At 32.7% G+C, this 27,696-nt stretch overlaps 1 protein-coding gene across 1 annotated transcript; it reads left to right on the top strand.

Annotated features, from left to right (window-relative positions):
* Positions 1-10,340: 10,340 nt before the first annotated feature.
* Positions 10,341-14,848, top strand: LOC142610994 (uncharacterized). Its single transcript, XM_075782984.1, has 5 exons — positions 10,341-10,778; positions 11,514-12,447; positions 13,486-13,581; positions 13,725-13,861; positions 14,449-14,848. The coding sequence occupies exons 1-5, from the start codon at positions 10,543-10,545 to the stop codon at positions 14,603-14,605; spliced, it is 1,560 nt and encodes a 519-aa protein (XP_075639099.1). The 5' UTR covers positions 10,341-10,542; the 3' UTR covers positions 14,606-14,848.
* Positions 14,849-27,696: the final 12,848 nt, after the last annotated feature.

Genomic DNA, 27,696 nt, shown 5'->3' with positions numbered 1-27,696 from the left:
TATGTAAAAATGCTATATTATCTATAATAATAATAATAATAATAATAATAATAATAATAATAATAATAATAATAATAGATAAAACTGAGAGAAAATCCAATTAGATTTCAAATTGAAATTTAATTAGAGTCTAATTTTGCGCCATGTGCCCATCTAATCTAAGTTTTTAAATTTTTGTGCTAAGTGAGTTAATTCAATGTAAAAATTGGATTTCAATTAGAGTTTGATAGTACGACATGTGTCCCATTTAATCTAAGTTTTTTAATTTTTGTGCCAAATGAGTTAATTTAGATAAGTAAACCATAAAAAACATAATTTTTGAATGATTTTATATTTATGATCATTTTTTTATATAATTAAAAATAATTCAAATTTATAAGTCATCTATATATGCATATATATGTCCCATCTTATCAATTTTTTTTTTTTAATTTTTATGTCAAATGAGTTAATTTAGTATAGAAAACGAGGAGTCCAATATAGAGGAAGAGAGAGTTTGAATGATTTTATATTTATGAGCCTTTTTTATATAACTAAAAATAATTCAAATTTATAAGTTATCTATATATATTAATAGGTAAAGTTGAGAGAAAATCGAATTAGATTCTACAATTGAAGTTCAATTTTGCGTCATGTGACTTAAATTATTTATTTTTAGAAAGAATTTTATTTCTTAATTTTGAAATCAAATGTAGGACCATATCATAAATCTCCATTCAAGTGAGTTATTGTATACAAAAACCAAAGAGTCTAAAATTAATGAACATGTTTCTCAAAAAAAAAAAAAAAATTAATGAACATAAAAATATTTTAAAAATGGACAATTTACATTCTACCTAATAACATTCTTACAAGATTTTTTAAAGAGTTGAAAAAAAAAAAAGAATGACTATTAATAATATTTAAATTATATATGTAAGAATTATACTATGCATTTTAATGTGTACCTTTTAAGTATATCCATGCATATATATATGGGGTTACAAGTTAGTTTTTTTAATGCATGTATCACTTATAAAATAGAAACTAACAATACATCTTAAATACTTTTTTGTATGAATAAAGAAGTTATCCAAAATTAAAATTGATAAAATCTTATTTAGATAAAATATGTCACAAAAAAGATTAAGTGAATTTATGATATTATCAATTGAAAAGAAACGCTTAGCGGAAGTTGAACACAAAAACATAATTAGTAGCAATCTTGCATCTCAAAAAGCAAGAAAAATAGATTTTTAAATGGGAAATTTTAAAACATAAATATTATTCAATTAATATTTAAAATAAGAGAAGCCCCACTAAAAATTTTCGTCTTAGACTCCAAAATGTGTTGAGTTAGCTCTAAATTGTGCCCTATTATTATGGACTGTAAATTGAGCAAAGTTTGAAGTGAATTTATTTGAAATTGAATTGAGGTATTTGACAAAAAAAAAACACCATTTATAATTTACAAGTTTTTTTTTGAAAAAAAATTATTTTATATTTAAAATACTCTACCCATATGAAAAATCCTCATAGCAATATGGATATATTTTGCATGAAAGACATTTAACATGTTTCATGATTTTGGCATGATAATCATGGTATTAATACAAAGAAATCAATTCAATTGAGGCTAAAATTGTTAAAAATGCACAAATATTAAATTGATAGCTTTAGTGTTCAATGAGAGCCACTGTTACTTTGTTAGGATATTGGAAGAAAACTAATAATTTTTCACATAAAATTAATTATAAGAAAATGCAAAACTATAAATATCTTGAAATTTGTACTGCTTAAAATCCAGATATAGTTACATATAGATTCCTATTCCAAAACCATAAATACCATGAAGTTTGTAAAGAGAATTTTTGGTGTCGAGGTAGTTGTTGCTCAGAGCAACAAATAGGAAGATATGGAGAATCGATGTAACAGGTCCAATCTTTTATCTTTTTAAAAAGCTTAGGGCCTGTTTGGGTGTAAAAAAATAATCACTCATCACTCCTCATTCAAATATCATCACATATCACCCATCACTCTATAACTCATTTTTTATCACTAAAAAATCCCCAAATATCTCCAAAGCCGGTTTGGCACCTAAACCCGATTCTGTTTTCAACTCCAAAAACTCAAAAAATGGGGACCCACCCTCTGACATATATTACCAATGCACCAGAACCCCTACCCACCCTTCTTTACTCCACTTACCCCAAAACCAAACTAGAGTTCTTCACTACAAATTTCTCAGGAAAATGGTCATGAAACAATCAAACGAATAGCATAGGCTTCAACTACAACATTTTATTGCAAAGTATAAGCAAGGATTGTCATTTACTTATTTTTGTTAATATTATTCCAAAATATTCAAGACCATATTAAGTCTTAAGATTATGTTGTCAACTTTTTTCTAATCAACATACTTGGGTCAAGTTATAATTTAGGCATCTTTGACATAAAGTAAAGGCATTTTAACTTGCATTTTGGCTGAAATTGGTACAACTGAGAAATTGAGCACAATACCCAATACCGACATAAAAATTGCAAAGAAACTGAGCAACAACTCTTTACTCCACAAAGAAAAAAAAAAAAAAGCTTACAAATTTTTTTTTTGCACAGGCAATATTTTTGTCTTCCCCCACTCCAAATCTCATTTTATTTTGCCTTACCCACAGCCCAGATTTGCTATGTTCCCTACTTCAAATCTTTTTTTTTTTCTCTCTTACCCATTGCCCATATTTCTCTCTTTCCAGCTCCAAATTTCAAAAATTTTCCCTCTTACCCACAGCCCAAAAACAATAGATACAAACTGGAGTAGAAGGAAGATGGGTACGGAAATACCCACTGCTGTACAATAGATACCCACAGCCCATGAGACCCACTGCCAAGACGGAGATGGAGACTGTTAAATATTAGCATTGATACACCATGTTGTATATGCTAGAGTGGATGCGGAAGGGGAAGCATAGAATAGGAATGTCAAGAACACGAGGGTTACGTGTGTGGGGAGTAAAAGGACCCAAGTGGGCCTATGGGCCTTTGGGCTGTAACATGGAGGGCCGACCTGTTCCAGGATTAAACTCTATGAGTTGGCCCATACGCCGAGGGTCCGAGGATACAGCCGAGGGAGAGTTCCACCTCGGACAGATCCAAGAGAACTCAAGATTTTATTATAAAGGTCAAGGCACAACTCTGGAAAGACTAATGGATAAAAGGGGACATCCTGAATCTTCTAGATGCACCAGTATTAAAGAAAATATCAAGAGTAAAGGCTGTCACTTCCGCATTAAAGGTTCTGCACCTACCTCCCTAGCTACATTAATGGGGAGGTGACCCCTGAACAGTAAGGTGGAAACTTCTAGTCACTGTTCAAAAAATATCAGGGAAGGAAGTATAAAAGGGGGGTAAAGGCCAAAGAAAGGGGGGCGGTAGCTAAGAAAGAAATTGAGAAATTGTAATCTTTAAAGAAGAAAGAGAAATACTAAAGAAGTAGTCCTCGACTCGAGTCCGAGGAGACCCATTGCAATTATTGTTCGTTATTTACCTGTATTTGTTTATAAAAGCCTGTTATCGAGCTCCCAGTACTTCTAACCTAAGTTTCAAGCCCACACTCTACAAATTTTATTGTTTAAGGCTCATTGGGCCTGAGCCCGTGATTGTCTTTGGGTCCAGGTGCAATTGTGCACTTACAACGTGATTCAGCCTTGTCGGCCTACATCCACGAAGGAATCCCTAAGGGCTACATTTTTATTGTATAAGAGTGTAGTACAATAACCTATGTTACAATGAACCCTAACATGTATATATATAAGCGTCTAAACCCTAGACTACTAGTACAAGTAAGAGTGGGCTTGGGCCTATTACATTGGGGCTAATATGTCTAATATATCTCTAACACCCTCCCTCAAACTCAAGGCAGAAGCTCGATGAAAGCTTGAGGTTGGATAAGCATGAGAAGATCCCTTGAAGAATGCCTTTGAAGAAACCACAATGAAAAATGTGCCAATTGACCAATTTTGGAGCTTCAAATGAAGAAACGGAGTCCAAAATTGGAATCTACGTGAAAAACTGAGCAAGATAGGTCATTTCAAAAATTTTGACTTTTGGTCAATGGTCAACGCAAAAGTCAAACCCAAAAGGTTAAAGTCAACGGTTAGTGAAAGTCAACAAATTCTGGTCAAAGTCAACGGCCAGTGCTCACGGGTCAGATCCGGGTGGTCCGGTCAGGTCGGTCTAGGTCAACAGTCAGCTAGGTGACGTGGTGCTAACGAGGCGACACTGCTGACGTATCTGATGACTTGTTTAGGGCTGACATGGCTTTTTGCTTGTATGGCTGCTGACGTGGAGTAATGACGGCATCCATGACGTCAGCAGGGAATCTTCGGCAGGTGGAAGGCACGTGACGGCATCCACTGGCACGTGAAGGATAACTAGAAACATGACGGCGCATGTAGGCGCATGTGAGGGAGATAACAGCCGGCTTTCTCAGGTTTTGTAGATCGGTAGGCCATGAGTCCGCTAGAGCGGCGCGTGTGGTGACAATCCTATCCAAGATTTGAGATTTGTGGCGGCGCGTGGGAGATTTTCCGGAGCCAACTGCGGCGCGTAGAGGCGCGTGGCTGGGTTTCAAGTGACTAGATTTCTGGGTTTTCCTCACGGGAGGCCGAGGAGCATGTCTGTGGGGTCCGTTTCGACAAGCGATGGCTTTATGTGCACAGATCTAAAAAGTTAAGTCACAGTTTACTTGGTTGTGGATTTTGACACAGCACAGAGCCATGATGGCTGCGAGATGCCGTGGAGTCTAGATCCAGCAGGCAAGCATGTGTGACTTTAGATGATGGTGTGCACGTGATTATCTTCTTTATATGCTAGAGATGTTTGTTTGATGCTAAGAACGAAGTTTGGCTCTGATACCATGTTAAATATTAGCATTGATACACCATGTTGTATATGCTAGAGTGGATGCGGAAGGGGAAGTATAAAGTAGGAATATCAAGAACACGAGAGTTACGTGGTTCAGCCTTGTCGGCTTACATCCACGGAGGAATCCCTAAATGCTACATCTTTATTGTATAAGAGTGTAGTACAATAACCTATGTTACAATGAACCCTAATATGTGTATATATAAGCGTCTAAACCCTAGACTACTAGTACAAGTAGGAGTGGGCTTGGGCCTATTACATTGGGCTAATATGTCTAATATATCTCTAATAGAGACTGAGCAAAATGAAGACTTGAGCTTCAGTTAGAGTGGCAGACCGGAACTGTGAGAGTAATGGGTTGTGTTAATGGCAGATGGGTATGGAGAGAAGAGACTGGCTTGGGAAGAGAAGAGGAAAAGAAAAAAGAAGAAGAAAGAAAATAGATGGTCTAGAAGAAAGAGAGAGTCGTTGGTAGTCATTGGAGTTGGCAAGGAAAAGATAGGACACAGACAACGGGGCCCACCAATGAATATATTTACAAAAATGCCACCATCACTCTGTTTTCATAACTCAAAAACACCCAAAAGTTGTTTTCATTTTTGCTAACTCATCACTCAAAAATTAGAGAATTAAGTGATGGAAACAAAACTTGAAAACATAGCCAAACAGATTTTCTCTCCGTGGGTCCCACCATTTTTGAGTGATGAGTGATGGAAATATAGTGATGAGTGATGGAAATACCAAAATTTAGACTGCCCCTTATTGTCTTAGACTCTCTGTTCTTTCGTAATAGTTTTTGTTTGGACATATAAAATGTCTAAACAGTAAATGAATGATATAGTACAAAATATGGAGTTATTTTTATTTATTTATTTATTGGAAAATATTGTAGACTTGGATTGATTCTCTTTCAAAAACAAGATCATGTACTCCAATATACTTTGCAAAAAACATAGTTGCTTCCATAGCCTTGGCTTCAACTTCTAACGAACCCAAAGGAGCATAAAATTGTTGGCTTAAAGCTGCAACAACCCTACCTTTCTCATCACGAATTATCACACCCATACTAGCACTTTGTTGATCCTTGAAGACATTACCATCAACATTAGCTTTGTAGTACCCAGGCCTGGAGGAATCCATCTAGTGGGAAATGGACATGTGACCAGTACAGTAGGGTTATTTTTATTATTTGTTGATTTTTGATATTTATTGTATTTTTCATTATTTTAGGTTATATGATTTATTTTTAAGCTTTCCTAATCAAATTAGAGTCGATATCAATTAGATTAATTTAAGAATATTATGACTTGCAAAATAAGTTCTCTAAATCACTTTAAATAGGCATGTATTACAAATTTAAAACAACATTCAATAAAATTAAAGTGTTTTCCTTGTGAATTTAAGGAACCTTTTTATAGATTTAAGGGTTTCATTATGCTAAAATGAGAGCTAGCCCACCTATCACATTTTTCACTTATAGTGTCAAAGCTTTTTAGTGATATGGTATGACAAATAACTAGGGCGAGTGTAACAACCACATTGTTGGAGAGCAAGGGGTAAGCCTAGGGCTAGCTCAACAACTTTGGGGGCCTTAGGCAAAAATTTTAATTGGGGCATTTTTATATTTAAATATTAATCAAATAATATATATTGAATTTTTTTATTTAAAATCTATTTTTCTTGCTTTTTGAGATGCAAAATTACTAATTAAGTTTTTGTGTATAAGTTCCTCTAACATTTCTTTTTCAATTGATAATATAGCTAATCCACTTAATCTTTTTTGTGATATAGTGGATCTTAAAAATGATAATTTAACTAAAAATAAAATTTAAAGAATAGAATAATAGAACCTGGTTATTGCAATTTTTCTAATGACCACTTTAAAGTTTAAACCTGCACAAATAAAAATTAATTTATTACATGGTTCAATAAATTAGTGTCATTATAATACAAATGAGTTGATATGATACACATCAAATTATTAATTGGTATGATAATTTATAATAATTAATAAAGTAAGAAAACGTGTTGTCCTATGACTGCAACTTGTGCAGCATATGCAACCTGTGCAGATCGCATAGTTCAGTGTGCAACTGTGTTAGGCATAGTTGTATGTGGTATAATAAGAGGGTGGGTGTTGGTTTGTATGTTGTATAATAAGGGGTGTTGGTCCTGTGATGCAATGCGGGCTGTGATGTAGAGGGTGCTGTGATGCAGTGCAGGTTGTGATGCAGAGCTATGATGCAGTAGTGACTAGTTTGGCTGTGATAGTATGCTAGTTGTATGCGTGCCTAAGTGTCCATATGTGAGGTACATTAGAGTTGGTTGGTAACTATGTAAGTTAGTTAGAGCTAGTTAGAGACTGATGGCCATTGATAGTTGTTTTGGTGTTGTATAAGAGACCAATGAGTTGTATAGTGGGTAACCAAGCAAAGTGTATTTTTTTAATGCAATCTTTTCTTTTCTTTTCTTTGTTCTTTCCTTTCTCTCAATTCTAGAGGCCTAGCTGACCTCGAACCCAGCTAAATCCACAAATCCAATCCAAACAAACTGTGCTGTGTGCAAGCAGCTTATGTTGCTGTGCAATGCGCAACTGTGCAGTGTAGCCTGTGCAGTTGTGCAGTGCAGATGTCCAGCCTGTCCTATGACTATGTGCAAAAAACGTGTCCTATGATTCCTATCAATCAATCATGCAGTGTTATAAGCTAAAATATATATATATATATATATATATAATTTAAGTTGAATTAATAGTAGACTCTTCATCTTCATTTTTTAGAAAGATAGAGAGGGGGAGAAGATTACCTCTGGTACGCTTCCCCTTTTCAATTTTGAATTGAGGGGAATCAACAAAGAAAGATTTCAAACTAGACTAAGTTTATAGAAAAAGATCAAGAATCAAGATGAAGAAAAGAAATGTAAGAATATAGATGGAGAGGCAGAGAGATAGAGAGATGAGAGATTTTTCTTTTGTTTTTGAAATTTATAATCTCTATTTTAGCATATTTCAAGACAATTACGTAGTATTATTGATGAATTTGTCTGGTATTAATTTTAATTTTAGCATATTTCAAGAATAAGTTAATAAATTTGTCTCCTAAAATTTAATTTTGTTAGCTAAAGTTTGACTATTTTTGTTTTTTCCCTTTTTAATCTTCTACATTTTAGGATACAATGAGGCATTTTTAATGGATTTTATTGACGAATAAAAGTATTTAAATTTTTTTTAATTAAAATTATAGATAAATATATTATATATATAATTTTTTTTTTTATAAGTGGGAGCCTTCTTTTATTTAGAGGCCTTAATCAATTGCATTATCTATTAAGTCGGCCCTGAGTGAGCCATGTGGGATGCACATGAGGCTCAACAACAAAGTATCTATGCGGTTTGTGTGGTTTGTGACATGCTTAATAATTTGGGTTTGAACTTTGAATACCAAACAAATTTATGAAGACCATGAAAGTTATTGTGTCAGAGATTGTTTTCATCGCGGATCGATCAATAGGAACATTCATAATCTTAATGATGTTCCATGCTTTGGCGAGGTGTCATACAAATTCTAACACTACTCAAGAGAAGGGACATAAGCCATTAGTTGGTACATAAAAGTGCCACTTCATACCATTTTACCTTCATATCTATCCTTCTTTTTATTTTTATTTTTTTGAGAAAACCGTCATATCTACCTAACCTTTGAAACACAATTACTTTTTTCTAGTAACTATAGTTTCTTTATTCTCAAAAGAAAGAAAAAAGTAATAGCAGTTTCTTAATTGGTAATAAATATTTGAAAGCTTTATGGCACGACCTTTTTGTTTGTATGGGTATAAATTGAAACTTTTTTTTTATAAATTTTTTTTATAAGAGTATAAATTGCAACTATTGAGAATGGTAGTTTTTTTTTTTTCTTTTTTGGTGACAAAGGAGATTGATAGTTGATAAAATACAAATGTTTCAAAGTTTGAGAAGTTAATAGGTGGATCGGAAGACTATTGAAGTAGTCCTCCTAGATCTTTCCAACCAAGTAAACATTGCAACTTATGCAAATGTAATATCACCTAGTGATTTTTTATTTGTTTTTATTTCTTATACTGATTAGGAAGTTGAATTACATATTCGTATAGGTGGCATTGTTTCATTAATTAGGAGGACAACTTCAACAATCCTTTCTATAGACCTAATAATTTCTCCCAACGTTTCAAACGAATTGAACAAACATGCAACTTATGCCACGTTTAACCCAGTTGAATCTTTATCCAAAAAAAAAAAAAAAAAAAAACCAATTGAATCAAACTCTATCTCAAAACCATAAACCTATCTATCTTGAACCCAAAAAAAGGGAAAAAAACAAACAATATAGATAAATTATAAATGAAAATATTTCAGGAGTGCTCAAATTTGACAATGTACCCACACACACACACACAAAACAAAGTAGTGTTTTAGGCTTCTAAGGTTTATGTCATACTCCATACATACTAATCTTGATGATGTCATTAGTCATATGTGTCAAACTTAATCCTTTCAATATCTAAGACATGACCACCGCACACCCTTAGTGCAATGGTCACTCTACAAGTATAAGTGCTCGTAGGGTGTGGAGGGAAAGGACCAGGGTTCAGGTCTCTAGGAGAGAGCTTCACATATATATATACTTAGATTAGGTTAGAGTAGAATTCATTCTTGTATAATAAATAAATAAATAAATAAAAATCTAAGACATGCTTTGGTTATCAATTATTTCCTTTCCTTTCCACACTCGGAAAGCTTTGCCATTCTCTATTTAAGCTTTGACCGAAGTTATTATGACATTATTAATGAAGCATAAATATCATCAAATAGTCACAATTTTATGTTCTTAATACTACCATAATAGAAAAGTTTTAATACCATTTTCATAAAAAATATAAAAAATTGTCAACAACATTTATTGTTTTATCATTCTCCTAATAAAATCTTTCTAAAAATAGTTTTTTTTTTTTTACTAATTCTAAAAATAGTTCTTAAACCAATGTCCTAAGGGCATATTTCTTTTAGTAATAAATATTTGAAAATTCTATGATAACTTTTAAAGAAAATTTAATTTTAATTTTTGGATAAAAGCAACAATTGGGATTGATAATGCAAAAAGTCCCAAACTGGTTGAACAAACATCTTCTAATCCTGCCCGATCGAATTCTCTCTCAACATTCCTACTTATACAACTAATCCATCAAGTATAAAACTTTACTAGATAAAAATCACATTCAAATTTACAGAAAACTTCACCCTTATCAATTTGCTATCAGATAAAATTTATCAAAAAAAAAAAAATACTAATCGATCAAACTTAACAATTTATATCGCACATTTATCCATTTACCAAAACTTTCTAATAACAAAAAAATATTGACAGTCCAATCATATTGATCACACCACCACCACTACCACCAAGCCCAAACTCATTGGACCCAGGCCTGGCCGGCACACCCACACTAAAAAGCAAAAACGGCATCGTTTTAAATATCTGAGAAAACAAAGTCTTTTACCACTATACCAAACATCCACGTCACAGTCGTCGTCCCAAATTCACAGCTGATTCCTTCTTCGTCTTCAAAGGTCGCTTTCTAGAGAGAGAGAGAGAATTTAGGGAGAGAGGCATGGATTTATGGCTTTTGATTGTAGCGTTGTTGATGATGTGCGTAAATGGAGTGAGGGGTTCGATCCACGAGTACAGAAACGAAGGGTTTATTCCACAGTCAAATGACTCAAATGCTTTCTTCTTCCATGGCGGCAGTGAAGGCCTTTACGCTTCTAAGCTCCACCACTCCTCCTCCATTTCCCAACATACTGGCAATAACAATAACCCTAGCCTTAAGGGCAAGTCCTTCATCAGGTTACTCTCTCTCTCTCTCTCTCTTTGATTTTTAACTTAATTGCTTCATAATCAAACTAGATTATCACTTAATTTTCTGTGTACAGCCTTAATTTCATGCTCTACTTTAGTAATTTAGCTTAGCTTGTGAAAACTGAAAGTAATTTTGTGTATCTGATTGTGCTAATGAAATCATAGGGTGCATAATTGCGTTTGGATAAGCAGTTGGAAAACTGTGTTTTGAGTTTAAAATGAGCGTTTGGGGAAAAAAAAAGAAAAAAAGAAGAGAAATTGTTGTTGCAATAGCAAAGCAGAGTTTTGGGTTTTAAAAAGGCTCCTGAAATGCTTAACCAAACAGACCCTATATGATCTTAGATTTTTTAAAGAATCTGATCTGTCTAGGGCAGTGCACGATCCTAGCCAAGTATTAAAACACAAGCCCAAATGTTCACTTGATTGAACTATGACTAGAATTTATACCAATTCACAAATTTATTCTAATGATTATTAATAGGTGAAATGATTTTACTGGAGTTATTGGATAGAATGAGTCTCTCTTATGAGCTTATTAAATTTGATTCAACAATGTTGTTTTGTTAAATATTATATAGAGTTTTAATGGACTATTTATGCTATATCTATAAATTACAAATTATAATTTGATATCAAGTCTATAAAAGTGTTTTATCGTATATGCTGAAACTTGCAATGCTGGGAGTTTTATTTGTTGGGGATGGAACTGTTGTCATATTTCAGGTTTGAAACTGTTACTTTTGTGAGGACGAAAGAGTCTGCTAGTAAGCAGAATGAGATGCAACCGAACACGGGGTTGGTGGAAGCTATCATACTTGAGGTAAAAGACAGGAAAAGGATTGGAGGTTCTTTCCTAAAATCCAATTTGATATGCTGCAACCCGGGTCTTGCAGAGGCTGGATCCTGCAAATTAGGACAGGTTATTATACAAAAAAATGAGGATAATCCCGAGTGGCCTAAACGCATTCAAACCTTCTTTGCAGGAAATAAAGAAGAAACTAAAGTAGATACCCCAGATGTTGAAATAAATAGTACTGGAATGTACTACCTTTATTTTATGTTTTGTGATCAGAATCTTAAGGGCACATTAATCAAAGGAAGGACTGTGTGGAGGAACCCAGATGGTTATTTACCTGGGAAGATGGCTCCTTTGATGACATTCTATGGTTTCATGTCTTTAGCTTACCTTGTACTTGGTCTACTCTGGTTTCTAAGGTTTGTTCAATTCTGGAGGGATATTACACAATTGCACTACCACATTACAGCTGTAATTGCTCTAGGAATGTGTGAAATGGCTGTCTGGTACTTTGAATATGTCAATTTCAATTCAACTGGACATCGACCTATGGGCATTACTTTGTGGGCTGTAACTTTTAGCTCTGTCAAGAAGACTTTGTCTCGCCTTCTTCTTTTGGTCGTATCAATGGGCTATGGTGTGGTGAAGCCAACTCTTGGTGGTTTAACCTCTAGAGTACTTCTTCTTGGTGCAGTATATTTTTTTGCAACGGAGGCACTTGAGCTAGTTGAACACTTGGGGAACATTAATGATTTTTCTGGAAAGACAAAGTTATTTTTGTTCCTACCTGTTACTTTCCTGGATTCCTGCTTTATTCTATGGATTTTCGCATCATTATCAAGAACTTTAGAAAAACTTCAGGTAACTTTCTGTTTCATCTGATCCTATTTCCATGCTACCAATGCTTCAGTATAAATCTTAAAAGGAACCAATGGATGACGCATGGCTAAAATATAGTTGTTGTTGTTGAAATGGTTAATCTTTATCCATGGGCAATGGTTCTTGATGTTGGGTAGACATACTTTATTTGATTTATCCACCATTAATTTATTGGGAAAAAAAGAAAAAAAATTTAGGCCATTACATTTCAACAAAAGACTCATGCCAAAGTTTTGTAGATTTGGTAAGCCATTGCATTTTGATCAAAGACCCATACAAAGTTCCATAGCAGCATAGCTTTGGTGTATTATTTTTGTTGGTTGGTCTAGTCTATTGCTCTTTCCTCATGCCTATTTCCTAAGCTTGTTTTAGGCACATTTACTTTGTTTATTGGTCCTCTGGAATTCCTTTCAATCAACAAGGAATTGATTGGATATATTATCCATATTGTTAACTCTAGCTATAAACCTTTTAGCTCAAAATTAAAATAATTCTATGCATTGATATGAATTTGTGAAGAATGCTAGTTTTTTTTATTGAGTAGAGCATATCTTGGTATAAAAAAATTATTATACCGTAGTACAAAAGTTGCGACATTATTTCATGGATGTATTCTAGATAAATCCCATTAAAGTTTATTCGAGGCTAGCTCTCTGAATGCAAACCTGGCTAACTGGCTCATCCTCTTGCCACAATTTGAATTATTTATGTTTCCCAATTTATTTATTTTTTTTTTGCTTAGTTCTTAGGAGCACACCAACAATAAAATGTTATGATGGAAATATCTGTCTAAAATGATGTGTGTGGATGCATTTACGTGTCTATGGATGTGGCTTGTACCTAACAAATATCCCAGTATCTTTAAGAATATGCAAGTACAGTGGTTAGTTATATAACATTTTTGAAATCTTGAGCAATATATAATTTTATCAGCTTAAATCCTGAACATTCTGCCTATCCTGATGCAATATTTGATATGAAATTTTCGCGTGCTCTACTCTCTGGTTATTGTGGATGCAGCTAAGGAGAAACACGGCTAAACTGGAACTCTATCGCAAATTTACTAATTCTCTTGCAGTGTCTGTGCTGCTCTCTATTGCTTGGATTGGCTTTGAGGTAATTCTTGTGTTGGCCAAATAATATGCAATTCCACGAGTTACATCAATAGATGAAATTTGGTGGATTGTTTCGTATTCTCATTTACATATTGATCTTGAAGAATACTGATAACTAGGTCCCTTTGACTTGTGTTGACTCAGCTATACTTCAATGCAACTGACCCTTTAAGTGAGCTGTGGCAAATTGCCTGGATCATTCCAGCGTTCTGGATTCTACTTGCATACTTTCTCTTGGTGCTAATATGTATCCTCTGGGCTCCTTCACGTAACCCAACTAGGTACTTGCTCTGACATACCACTTGATTCTTCTTTTGTGTTTTTTTACTTGCTGCACATGCTTCCTGGGCGGTGATGGTTTGTTTTGCCTCTAATGGTTTATACAGGATCATATGTGTGCAGGATTAAGTGATTAAGAGAGAAAAGTAAAAGAAAAAAATTAAATTAACCAAAACAGTAACTAACATTCTCCTGACATTTCCTTGTTTGAGTTTCATGATTTCTATTGATAAATTATAGTTGTATAAAAGGTGATGGAATGACTTCCTTTTGTAAATATCATCTGAAGTGTGAATTCACCCAATTAAATAGGTAATGCTAGGAATTTTAACTTCACTTTGGAGAATTAAGACAAATCTGGTTTCAAGACTGTCAATTGTGCTACAATACCAAGAAAGATGGGAGTTGTCTAGGTCAAGTGTCATTTTATGGACCTAACTTTCCAAACTGTTCGTTTTTCCTTTCTCTTCTTTTGGCGGATGGTTTGAGAGTATAAATGGTAGCCAACATATTAGTATCTATGCTTTTCTTATATTTTTTAAGACAATCACATTAATATACTACTCTTAATTTGGTGGTGGACCTGTAGATACGCATATTTAGAGGAGACAGGAGATGACTTTGATGAGGAGGGTATCTCATTGACAGGTGGTGCAATGGTGAGCGGGGATGTGGCAGGTAAGCTGGAAAGGAAGGGCCTGAGCGCTGGGCTTGGAGAAGATCTTGAGGAAGATAAGCGAGAGTAGATGTTTCCCTGCCCCTGTACAATGGAGCTCTTCGTTTGCTATCTAGGAATCCCTGTAAATCTCAATATACAATCTGTCCGTAGAAAGGGCTTGTAAAAAAGACCAAAAAATTGCAATACTGATAAAATCTAAAAGTCGAAACTGCTAAGGGTCTGACCAACATTAACTTGTGGAACGAAACAAAAAGAGATTTTTAGTAAAGCTCACGGGAAGGGACAACAGGCCATTACTTGGTCCATAAAAGCGCCACTCCTTTGGATTTTACCTTCATGCCGAAGGTATGATGCACAATTACTTTTATCTAGTAACTATAGTTTCTTCTCATTAATTAAATAAATAAATAAAAAAAGCTATGGTTTCTTAATTATTTTATTATTATTAAGATATTTTATATTTTTTATATTTATTGGTTTACCTATTAAACCAAAAGATTTGGACTTATATGTTGTGGATTTTTCGTACAACCATTTGAACCAAGCTTTTTTTGTATTTATAGGGAGGTAATGTGAAGACACTTAGATTAAGGAGAAAATTTGTGATTTACAAAATAAACTAAAAATATATGTTGTATAATATTATAATTAGGGATTGGTGTTTGTTTTCTCATCAAGTAAGGACTAACGTTTTACCGCACAAATCAAATAATAATAAAAAAGTTTTACCGCAATAACTACATACTATTTTATGTTTTTATTTTTTTATAACAGCAATAACTACATACTAAAATGAGTTTATGTATGTACTAGTCGTTAACTCGTACAATACATAGGAAAACTATTAAATGTAAGATCATGCACTTTTATAACATAAGGTATAACAGGCATGATATGACTAATTTTTTGATAATTTAGGTGGTCATCACCTACTCGAAATATTAAAATCCATGAGTTTAGAAACAAATATTCACAACGATGGTGCTACTTTGGTGATGAAGAGCTAAAGCCTCGGAACCATCAAATTCCAAAAATATTAAAATCCATGAGTTTAGAAACAAATATTCACAACGATGGTGCTACTTTGGTGATGAAGAGCTAAAGCCTTAGAACCATCAAATTCCAAATCTTGACGGTTGAGTTGGAACTATAGCTTCTGCGCTAATGTTTTTCTATGGAGGATAGAAGAAAAAAGATATTTTTCATATGAGCAATGCTACAAACATAACAATTTTTATTAAAAAAAAAATTTCACAACTGCTGAGTTAGTAAATTCACAATATGCGCTCACTACTAACACTATTTATTATTTACCATTAACAATTTGTCACCTCAAACAACTATAAGATTTGTTATAAATTATGTCGTGAATTTAGTGTTATTGTTTTCCACTTTTCCTGCCCTGCATATATTTTAAAGACCACATGAAGCTTCATATTCCATTAGTTTCTAAACTAGTTTACTTAAGCCTTGTAGATTTTGTTGTTTTTTTCCTTTTTAACCAAGAAAAGATGGCTCTAAAGGATTTTCTGTTTGGATTATTCTTGCAAGCAATTGAATAAGGTGTTTGTATCTAGCTATAAGGTATTTATCGATCGGGAGGTAATGTAAGGACCCCCAATTTGTGATTTTTTAAAAAGAAAAATCTATGTTGCATGTTTAGGGGTTATTTTACTTTTTATTCCAATATAAGGAAATTTTTTCTTCAATAATGACTACAAGCTATACATGAATTAACGATGACCTACTTCTATCTTTCTTTTCCAAAAATAATTTTTTTTTTTTTAAGTCACATATTTTATCCTATCTATTCCAATTAATGTTGGTGACATCATTAGTATGTGTAAATTGTGATGCTTTGCCTCTATTTGTTTTGGCTTTTCCCTTTTCTACTCGGAATTACTAAACTTAACCGCTTTTCCCTCCTTAATAATTAAATCAGCTCTGATATGCTCCTAATATATAAACTTGACCCAAGTGTTAAGGATTTGTAAACATCAGACAAACTAAACAGAAAATAGAATACAGAAACAATTGCAATATGGAGAAGAAACAGTTTTTCAGTGGTGGTGGTGGTGGTTTCTCTAATTCTCAGCAGCAGTTTCAGGGAGGCTATGCTTATGCCTATAATCATAATCATGGGCTTCAAATCTCAGAAGCTGTCAATTACAGTAGTGATAAACAGATGCCACAACTGGTAGAAATTATTGATTTGGAGGCATGTACTGTGTAAACTATTTTATATACGTCTTTCTAATATAACATAACACTGCTTGCATTGTTGATTTTTTATTTTTGGCATGGGGTTTAAGAACATAACTCTTAGCCATAGAGTTTAATATTATTCTTTCTTGGTTCTCCTTTTTCGGGTGTGATTGTTGAACAATGCTTCTCTCTCTCTATACTACTGTTTGATTATGGCAGCCCTTTTTTGTCTATATTATAGAGTGCTAGATGTCATTAAATGAATCTTTGTTTCATGTGTGTTATAACTATACTCTTAAAAGTTCATGTGTGTTATAACTATACTCTTAAAAGTTAACTTTTAAGAGTATAGTTAATACATTGATTTAGCCTTTTGGGGCATCTGTTGGACTGTGTACGTGTATGATCTTCTATGGTTTATGATGGTGCATGCATTGGTTTACGTTGATTTTTCTTCTATATATATATATATATATATATATATATATATATATATATATATATATATATCTTAGATTTTGACTTTTTCTTTCTTCGCCAATATCTTCATAATTTGTAGGATGACTTGGACAGTGAAATTGTTATCAGCAAGGGTCCTTTGGTTTTAAATCACCGTCAGTGTCAAGCCAAAGATTGTGAGCATGCCAAGAAGTACCCAAAGCCTTTGAACTTCAATGCAAAGAAACTCAAAATTGGCGCATGGAAGGTACGCAATATTAGAGGTGGCAAAATTGGATACGGCTAGCGAATTCGACATGACACGACACAAAATTAGTAGGTTATGACTGAAGTTGAATGGGTTCATGTCATATTCGGATTGACACGACTAACATATTTAATGAACGACTTGGGTTAGTGTATAACCTATGAAACTCGTTTGACTGGTCTGACCCATTTAATTAATTGACATTTTACTAATATACCCTTCAAACTCGGCTGGGTATATAAATTTAGTAGTTGTTGTGGTTTACTTTCTTTGACATATTGTAATTGATTATTTGTAATATTAAGATATGCTTTAGTTTTAAATAATTATTTGTGATGTAGTTTCTCATTAGTTCTTAATTTTATATTAAAAATATTTATTTGTTTGTTTTTTCATTTTGATAAAATTTGATAAACAGGTTAACGCGACTGACCTGTTTAATAAATTGGTCGTGTTAGGGTTGAGGAATCTTGATCCGTTTAATAAACATGTCGAGTTAGTGTTGACCCATATAGTTAGATACTCATGGATTGATACGACACGAACCTGACACGTGAATAGAAATTGTCACTCCTACGCAATACTTATAATTTAAATAGACCATAATAAATATTGGAGATGAGAAAAAAAATTCACAATAAATTTTAGTATGTGTAGGGAGTTGCTAAATATTTGGTGGTAAAGTGTTATTTTGCAACCAAAAAGCTAGCATGGGAAATTCGTCAAGAGCAATCAGCTTTGAAGAAAAAGATGGAAATAAAGTGGACTAGTATTTCAGCAATTAGAGCTAGAATTGGGAAAAATGCAGCTGGAATTCTTGAAATTGAGGTTAGTTTCTCAATCTTAATTTCATAATTTTTTTAATGAAATTGAGAGTTAGAAAATTTCTTTGAGTCTCATTAATTTGATGTGGTGAAATGTTTTTCAGCTTAACTATCCACCTTCATTCTTTGAGGAAAGCAGTCCAGAACCACGAAAGAAAACAATGTGGAATATCAGTTCAGACTTCACTAATAGTCAAGCACCAAAACATAGGTATTTTTTTAATCATTTTAAATTTTTTTAAATTCCTCTATTGACATTAGATATCTCATATATATGGTGCTCTTAACAAAATGTGGCAACTAATTCATTACTGCACTTGTTACTCTTGTCACATTTATTTACACATATTATTATCACAAATATTAAGTTCATCATGTTCTAATAATTATAGTGCGAGTAAAGAATATTATTGCTAAGTAAACTAACGAATTTTGTTGTTCATATACTATCTCAGGATTCATTATCTTGAATTTAGTCCAGGAGTACTTGAAAAAAACTACAAGAAGCTCCTAGAATCCGACACCTTGTGTGAGTTGAGCAAACAACCTTTCCCAAGTCTTCGTTCACAGTACTTAAACTACAATTTCTCAGGAGCCTCCACACCCTTGGTTGATATTGAACAAGTTCAAGCATGTCAACAAGCTAAGCGACCATACCTTGGTGTTAATGATTTGGCTTCACCAATATCAGATTGGCAACAAGTTCAAGCATATCAACAAGCAAAACGACCATGCCTTCCTGTTGAGAATTTAATTACTTCACCATCAGTTACGAATTTCTATTTGCATTCAAATCATATCATCAACAACCAAGGATCTATATATCCAATGATGGCAACACATAATCAAGAAATTGTCAATTATTATCCAATGAGAGACCAAATTCAAGGGCCACATTCTATTCCTACAACAACACCAGGAATGATCAATTATCCATATGCTCCAATGAGAGATCAAATTCAAGGGCCACATTGTATTCCTACAACAACAAAAGAAATTATCTATTATCCATATGCTCCAATGAGAGATCAAATTCGAGGGTCACATTCTATTAATACAATAACCCAAGTAAATCCAGACATGTTTAATCAAAACTATAATGTGTCAATTGGGAGTCCTCTTTCAGATTATGATCAAAGTTTGAATAATCTTCAAAGACAATTGCTTAGTGACGATGATGATGATGATGAAGATCAAATCATTGATCAAAATGCGTATCTTGCAAAGATAAAGTCAATAATTAACTTGTTGGATTTGGAAAAGGAACGAAACCCTGGATTGGAAACAACACTCAGACACAAGACAATATCACCATAAACCAATTGTCAAGTGAACCACAACTTGCACATAAGCCTGTTATAAGGGTGAATTCCTTTATATCATTGATCTCTTTAGGACCTGGTTCCAAGTGCTAATTTATAAACTCATTTATGTCTCTCTGTCTCTATGAGTCTTTCCCTTATTCTTTTTTATTTTGTTTTCTATATATATTTTTCCATTACTAGAAACAAATAGTTTAAGAGAACCCTACAGTTAATTTGATTAATTTATGTGCTATCAATTTTCTTTTGGGACAAAGTATATGATTGTACGTGGTGATGAATAGTTAAAAACTTAAAATTGTTCCTCTCTTTTTATTTCCCATGACAAAGTACGCGGTTGATTTTGTCATAGTTTTTACAATCTTATAATATTTCGGAATGTGTATTATTGTATTAATTCTTAGACATGACAATCATATTTTTTTTTTTTTTTTTTTTTTTTGTGAATCAGACAACCATATTTTCAATAGAGAAAAGTTGCGCCGTCTCTTACTTATCATAATTTCTGTTTTTTCTTCTCAAAAAAAATTCATAATTCTTGTTTTTTGACTAGTCATGTTACATTTAAAAGAATATTTAATTACTCACTGCTCTTTGTTTTTTATTGAGGCAAGGATGATTGGTTAAATCATGGATGAACGTTCATATATGCTCAGAGGTCCGAAAATTACATGCTCTAGCGTCATATAAATAGCGTTTATGGGGACCTTCTTAATTGTATGAAAAAACAACAATTACAACCAAACAATCAAATCTTAATTCCATTTTTTTTTTCATTCTATAAAAAGGTTTCAAATTTTTTGAAATCAACTATGGAATATTTATCCTTAACAAATTAGTAAGAGGTTTTCACATATATTCTTTTCCTACTCTTTGGACAGGAAATTATACTTGATCCTCATAAAAATTAGAGTATCATATTTTCATAGCTATTGCCATCAACTAAGAAGTATGTACACTTCAAAACCCCCCAATGCTTTTGTGTCAAACATATGAAAGACAATGTTCTTCCCCATTTGTGCTTGGAGGGAAAGGTATTTAAAAATCTTCTTATTTTAGTTTTAAAGAATTTTGATGGTTATTATTTTTAAAATAAACATAAAATATGTTTATAAATAAAATATATCTAAAGATATATATTAATTAATTGTCGCATTTCCATTCCACCACGTCGGACTCTATGCTTAGTTACTTTGATTTCAGGCCTATGCATAAATGGAAAACCACTCTATGGAGATAAAATCTATCATGTATTGGGGTTAATTTCACCACTGTGAGAGATGGTAAATACATGTAATATCACATCCTCTATTGGACTCTATAGCCTTTATGTATACCAACTGACTTCAGCTACTATGGGTCCAGGTAACAATTGCATATATTAGCCCACAATTGGTTTACAAAGATTGCTAGGAGTCCATGAAAGCCCAAGTTCCCACCAGGAGAGACCAAGTAGCGTTTGGATGATTCTGTCGTACGATCATGACCCTTATATCATTGAAAAAGTAAGTTCATTTTGTAATAAAATAACACATTTTCTATGAATACTTATGTGGTTTTTTTTTATTATTAGTTACAATAGAACTAGCAAGTTGCCCATACGTTGTACGGATAAGTTTGCAATATTTTATATAAGACAGTTTTAAAAAATATTGTACAAATATTATAAAGAAACAGTAAACTAAATTAGAGTAAAAAAACATATACATTTTGAGATATTAAAAATTAGTTTAATAGATTCACAACATATTTGTAGCCTTCTTAAGGTAATATTATTTTTTTTTTAAATCATGAAACAAAATATAAATGCAAAAGAGTAACGGGACCATGAAAATCAACTAATTTGTATTATATTCACATATTTCATACCATAAAATGAAAGTATGTCCAACTCTCTAACCGTCTTCCACTCATCGATAGTGCAATATTAAGACATGGTGTGAGCAAGTATGTATGTATGTGTCTTATAGATGATTTAAAATTAAATCATGGTAGAATTTGGTTTTACATTGCGCACCAAATAATCTCTTTACTTATATATCCAAAACAAAAACTATCCAACCAAATTATATAAACCTAAATCATATTTAAACCCCTAATTTAAAAAGAAAAATGGAAAAAAAAAATTACTTGTAGGGGTTTTGGCATCTTTATGGTGGTGGAGGCCAGTATAACGGAGATGGTAACCCCTCAAATTCCTCTTTCTCTCTCTTTCAAATGTTTTATTAGTCTCAGGTTTTTTATTTTGGTAATATATAATGAAATAGTGTGTTTTATTTAACAATCCATAACATTTTTGTATCTCTCTATCTCTTTTCAGGGATTTATCTAGTTAGTTATTACTATTAATCCTTATTTTATTTTATTTTTGTTTTTTTCAACATACTAAAACAATGGGTATGCTAAAAGATATGAAGAATAGAGATAGGTGGGTGTAAGCTTAGACAATTAATGAGATATTAATGAGATAACTATAAAATAAGTTAATGTAAACTTTTGGGTGACATTAAAAAAAAAAAAAAAAAAAAAAAAAACCTTAATGAAAGAGATATAAGAATGCAAAATGCAAAATTAGAGTGCCACTTGATAAGATCTCATGCACTCCCGCTTGAGGTCTCTACTTATATATATAAATATATATTGATTAATGATTTGAAATCTTTGTCATTGGTTTTATTTCATAATAATTGCCTTTTATTATCAACTAAACATTTTTTTTCCAGCTTAATTCCCACCATAAAATTAAGCTAATGACAAAAATGATTTGAAAGTTTAATGGCAACTGATGATGCCAAAATCGTCAGTTACTTATGATCGTCCAAACGGAATGCATCGTTGGTATTTCGGGGAACCTGCACAAAATCAAGAGATAGAATTTTGCTCGATTGGTCACCGGTGTGGTGCCAGCCACTGAACCTCCAAAGATAAAGTCAAATGATGATTGAGTAAAAAGAGCAAAGATAATGATAGTATGCAGGTCTCTTTGTATATGAATATGTGTGTGTACCTTTTCTAGGAATCTGGTGTTTGTTTATATAGGGTTTACCTTCTAGCTGTTCGTGGCATTCAATGGTGGCTTGCATGCCCTCTCGTAATGTCTTATGGTGGCTTAATGAGGTAACCTGATGTATTCTCCAACGGCCATATCTCTTGCATTTATTGGTGTGTAACGGTTTCCCATTAAATGTTCGTTTAATAGTGTTTTTTCTCATCTAGTGCAGGTTGTCTGGACGAAGAGAATTATCAGCTTCATCAATAACCATTATGTATATTCACATGCGCACACACACACATAGTGGCAGAGCTAGGGGGTCGGGGGGGCCATGGCCCCCCTAGCTTTTTTAAATCTCCATTAGTTGTAAGTATATTCAGTAATAAACTTAGAAATTAAAGAAAAAATTTTCATTGCCCCCACCCCTGCCCACCCCCCCCCCCCCCCCTCCCCCTCAAATTATAGAATCTGCTCCTCCTTTAAGCTCAAACTTTTGAACTAATCTAGTAAGAGTAAAACCCCAATAAAAAATAACAATAAAATGGAATGGGTACAAAAAAGCCCAAAAAAAAAATTGGTAAAAAAAAAAAGGGAGCGGCTCACCTCCGGTTTTTATTTCTCCTGTTTCCTCCCTTTTTAGATAGATGAATGACATCTAGCACACCAACCATCCAAAGGTAAAAAAAAAGCCCACGTCTCTCTCTCAATTTATGCGTTGCTTTCTCTTTTCTTTTTCTATCTTTTTCTACAGCCACCCATCCTTCTATGGAGCTTTCTGGGCTATCGCCCGCCTCAATCTCCCTTCTCCCTTCTCCCATTTTCCCTTTCTCTTTCTCTTGTTTCGCCCCTCCCTTTCTCTCTCTTAAAAATCTTTATTCAGATTTTTATTTATGCTCCTACAGGGTTGAAGATTTAAAGATTGAAGGGGATTTCAAAATTCACAAATCTCTCAATTCCTCAAGTTGAACATCATTTTAAAACTATAGAAATAAACAAAACAAGAAGAGTAAAAATCATTCGGTTTTCACTATCTGAAAAGCACAAAAAGAACAGAAAAAACACATGCAAATCTGAAAAACTTGAACGATGATAGATTTCGACAGAGAGGGAGATGCAAAATTTGAAAAATTTTGTGGGTAAGCTTTTAATGAAAAGCATTTGAGATTTGAAACCTCAACGATGAAAAAGCTCACTGATTTCGAACTTGATTTGAAAATCGAAAATGGAAAACAATTGGTTTTCTTGCAAGCACATGATGGGGGTCATCAATGGTGAGATTCAACTTTTCACAGATGGTTTGGGATTTTAGTTTGACTAGTATGGTCGGTTTTGGGCTTTCCATTAATGCTCTACATTTTCAGTTTGGCGTTGTGATGCTGCATAGTTGCAGAGTGATTGGCGTGGTGATGCTGCACAATTGCAGAGTGAGAGGAGAGCCAGAGAGAAAAGGAAGAGCACAATTGGCTTTTTTTTTTTTTAATCGTTGTATCAGTTTGCTTCCAGGTGTCATTCATCTGTCTAAAAACGGGAGGAAACAGGAGAAATAAAAACTGGAGGTGAGCCGCTTCCAAAGTCCAAAACTGGCCCAATCCTTTGCCCATGATCCTCCAAAGTCCAAAATACTAACAAAACCCAAATCTCGTCTAACAAATTTCAAACCTCCAATTTATTTAAAATAAATAGGAGAAGAATAAGGAAAAAATGTCTACCCAATTGCAGCGCCTCCTTGCTTTGACATGCAGCTTGCGATCATCTGCTCAACTCCACTCCTAAACCAGTCCAACCTGAACCGGTGGTACATTTCTCTCACTCTTATCTTTGTTTGCTCTCTCACTCTAGTGTTCTGCCTGCTAACACTACTGTAAAGCAGTTCACAAATCACAAATCACACTTACCTGTTTGGCTGACTAATAAAAGTAAAAACTTTGGCTGAATGTTTTGTAATAAATTGTGACGGTGAAAAGCTGTACAGCATTTCACACATTATATAAAAGTATATAATAGTTTTGTTTTTTGTTTAATATAATAATAAATAATAGTTTGTTGAATTTATGATATGTAAATTTAACACTTTTTATATACTATCAAATATCATAATTTAACCCAAAAATTAATAAAAACAGTGTAACGTTATCCTTTTTTTCTTTTTTTTCTTTTTTTTTATTTTTTTTTATATGTGAGTGTAACGTTATCTATATATGTTTGGTAGGAAAAATTATATAAAACTTAATATTATTTATGAAATGAAGTATTTGGTTTTTGGTTATGGATTTTTTTTTTCTACTTAAGAATTTTGTTATAATAAAGCTTAGCCACTGTGTGCACACGCGCACATGCGCGCTATATATACATTAAGAAAAATATGCAAAATTTCTTAATATTCACAAACTAACCAGATCATAAACAAAATATATCATCATTTCAAAATGAGTAATGTCAAATTTTTTTTTTGATGAGAGTAATGTCAATTTTTTACAATGTGATAAGTTAGCGAATTAAATATCAATATACATGAGTTCATTAATGAACTTTTTTTTATTATATATATACAAGATAGAAATTCTACTATAATCTAATTTAAGTGTATATGTGTAAAACTCTCTTAGAGATTTGAACCTCGGTTCTTGCTCCTCACACCCCACAAGCACTTATATTTATAGCGTGAACATTGCGTCAAATGTCATTTTCATTAACATCAATCATGATATATTATCTAAAAAGTTGAAAAAAGATTGTAAAAGTTTTGTGTCTATTAAATTATTACATAGAAATTGATAGATATTTATAAGTTTTGTTCGATAAAGTAGAATAAAACATCATTGGCATGCAAGTTTTTATTAATTTGAGAGAGATTTTAAATCTATGGTATCCACTTTTAAAAATTATTTTTTATTATCAAATTAAGATATTAATTATTTTTTTTTAATATATTTAGAGATTAAATTTTAGATTTTTTATTCCACGGTAAAAAATTCTACGAATGGAGCTTTTGCTTGACAGATCAAGAGCTCTTGGTAGCAAATTGCTTCACCAAAGTTTGATATATGTCACAACTCACAAGTTCACAACGCAAGGTCATTTATGAGGTATGGCATGAATTGCTTTAAATTGCAAGAGGCCACAACCACGAGCTTGAATGTGCTCGTCCTTTTATCTCTGGTCGTGACTACAAGCATAGGGCAACGTGCCGCCGTCCACGTGGTTCACGTTTGGAATTATTATTATTTTTTTAACCTACACATATAAGGACAAGTACCTTGATGTGATAATCTATTTAATTACCTCTTCATGGAATCTAGTTTGTTTTTATTAGAGATATTTCATGGAATCTAGTTGGTAACAGAGTCCAGACTACAGTGCTTGGATTTATTAATTAGTTCCTAAGTTTTGTTGGATATCAAATCGTACCACGTGATTGTAGATTAATTATTACTTAATTTTTTTTTATACGATTACTTTTCTTTTTTTTTTTTTTATATCACACACTTGCTTATCAAAAAAAATATATATATTACACACTTTTTGTTTTCAAAGGTAAAAGAATCTACTAGCTAGCTAGTTAAATTATCATTCTTTATTTTTTTGAAAATAATAATTAGAAACTTAGAAGGCGTTTGGATTCAGATTATATTTGCTGCGTTCACGTTTTTTTTTTTTTTTTTTTTTTTTTTTTTTTCTGTTGCAGCTGCAGGGGACATTTGTGCAGTGTGCGTACTGTGCGCGCACTGTTCACGTACTTTTTTATCAATTTTTTTTATTAAAAATAGGTCCCGCATCACTATTCACACATTTAAAAATTATTTTGCTACAGTGTTTTCAGTTTTCAGTTTTCAGCAATAAGTTCTATCCAAACGGATCCTTAAATTGGATTTACACTTAATTTAAATTTCTCAAATTTGTTGATGGGAAACTTTCCTAGAAATGCTTAATTAATGTTGCATGTTAAGAATATGGAAACATTACATAATTTACATTGACCTCGTTTCAAGCCCCATAAAATTGCATTACATATTTTTTATAGAACATATATTTTCATTACAATACTCCTTGTTTGAATCAAATTTTAATTTTTTTTAAATTGGAAAAAAAACATCTTTAAAAAAATAATTATAAAAAATGTTTATTGGACCTTGATTTATATCTTCCGAAATATTTTTGTCATAATATCTAAAATGATATTTTTCCTCAAAAGTAAAATGTTTTGAAAAGCTTGAGTTTTATTTTAACAAAAACAAAAACTCAAAACTTATTATATTGAGAGAAAACCGAAAGATTCCATATAGAGAGACTCCAGCTGCTTGCAAACAAGCACCTTTAAAATATTTTAACCTCCAAGGCTCCAACTATTTGGAGAATAATGCCTGATCCACGGATTAATAAAAATTTGTATGTAAAAATTAAGAGAATTTTTTAATTATATAATTGAAATTGATTAATAAAAGAAATAGTAAGAATGAAAGAATAAAAACTCTATATGTAAGATTGATTTCTTTATTTATCAAATCAAGAATTACAATTTAAGAGATGTTTATAAATATAAATTCAATAGTTAATGCTCTTTTAAAGGGAAAGCTCATATTTTACAATTTTGAACAAATTTCTAATGAGTATTTTTAGACTAGTAGAATATTTTCTTAGTATGCATTTTTTTTTTTGAGAAAAAACACTGTAATTTTATTGATGGTAAGCCGAATCAACTTGAATTACAGAAATAATGTGTGAATGAATATCCTTCATCTACACTGAAAACTCGCTAACATGTCTTGCATGTCTAGCAGATGTCTGTACTCGGTCAGTGAAGATTTTTTGCTCTTTAAACCGTCAGTACCTCCTCCTACAATGCAGTCAATATGATTTTTTGAGGATGTTTCCACCCACCAAATCAACGATTCCTTCCACAACAAAACAAGCCCCCGACCTCTTTTGACTCGTGGGACACTGAACATGTGGTCAAATTTCAATCTCCGTTGCACAATTTTTAGCATAGCTTTATCCGTCTATGTTTTGGCAATGAACATGACAGAGGGATCTTTTGCTCAGATATAAACTCCAAGCTTTCTCTATATTACCTGGTTCCCAAGCCCGCGACAGTTCCACACCAAAAGACTC

Source organism: Castanea sativa, chromosome 9 (genome assembly GCF_040712315.1).
Source record: "Castanea sativa cultivar Marrone di Chiusa Pesio chromosome 9, ASM4071231v1".
NCBI lineage: Eukaryota > Viridiplantae > Streptophyta > Magnoliopsida > Fagales > Fagaceae > Castanea > Castanea sativa.
This window is presented reverse-complemented; position numbering and strand designations above follow the sequence as displayed.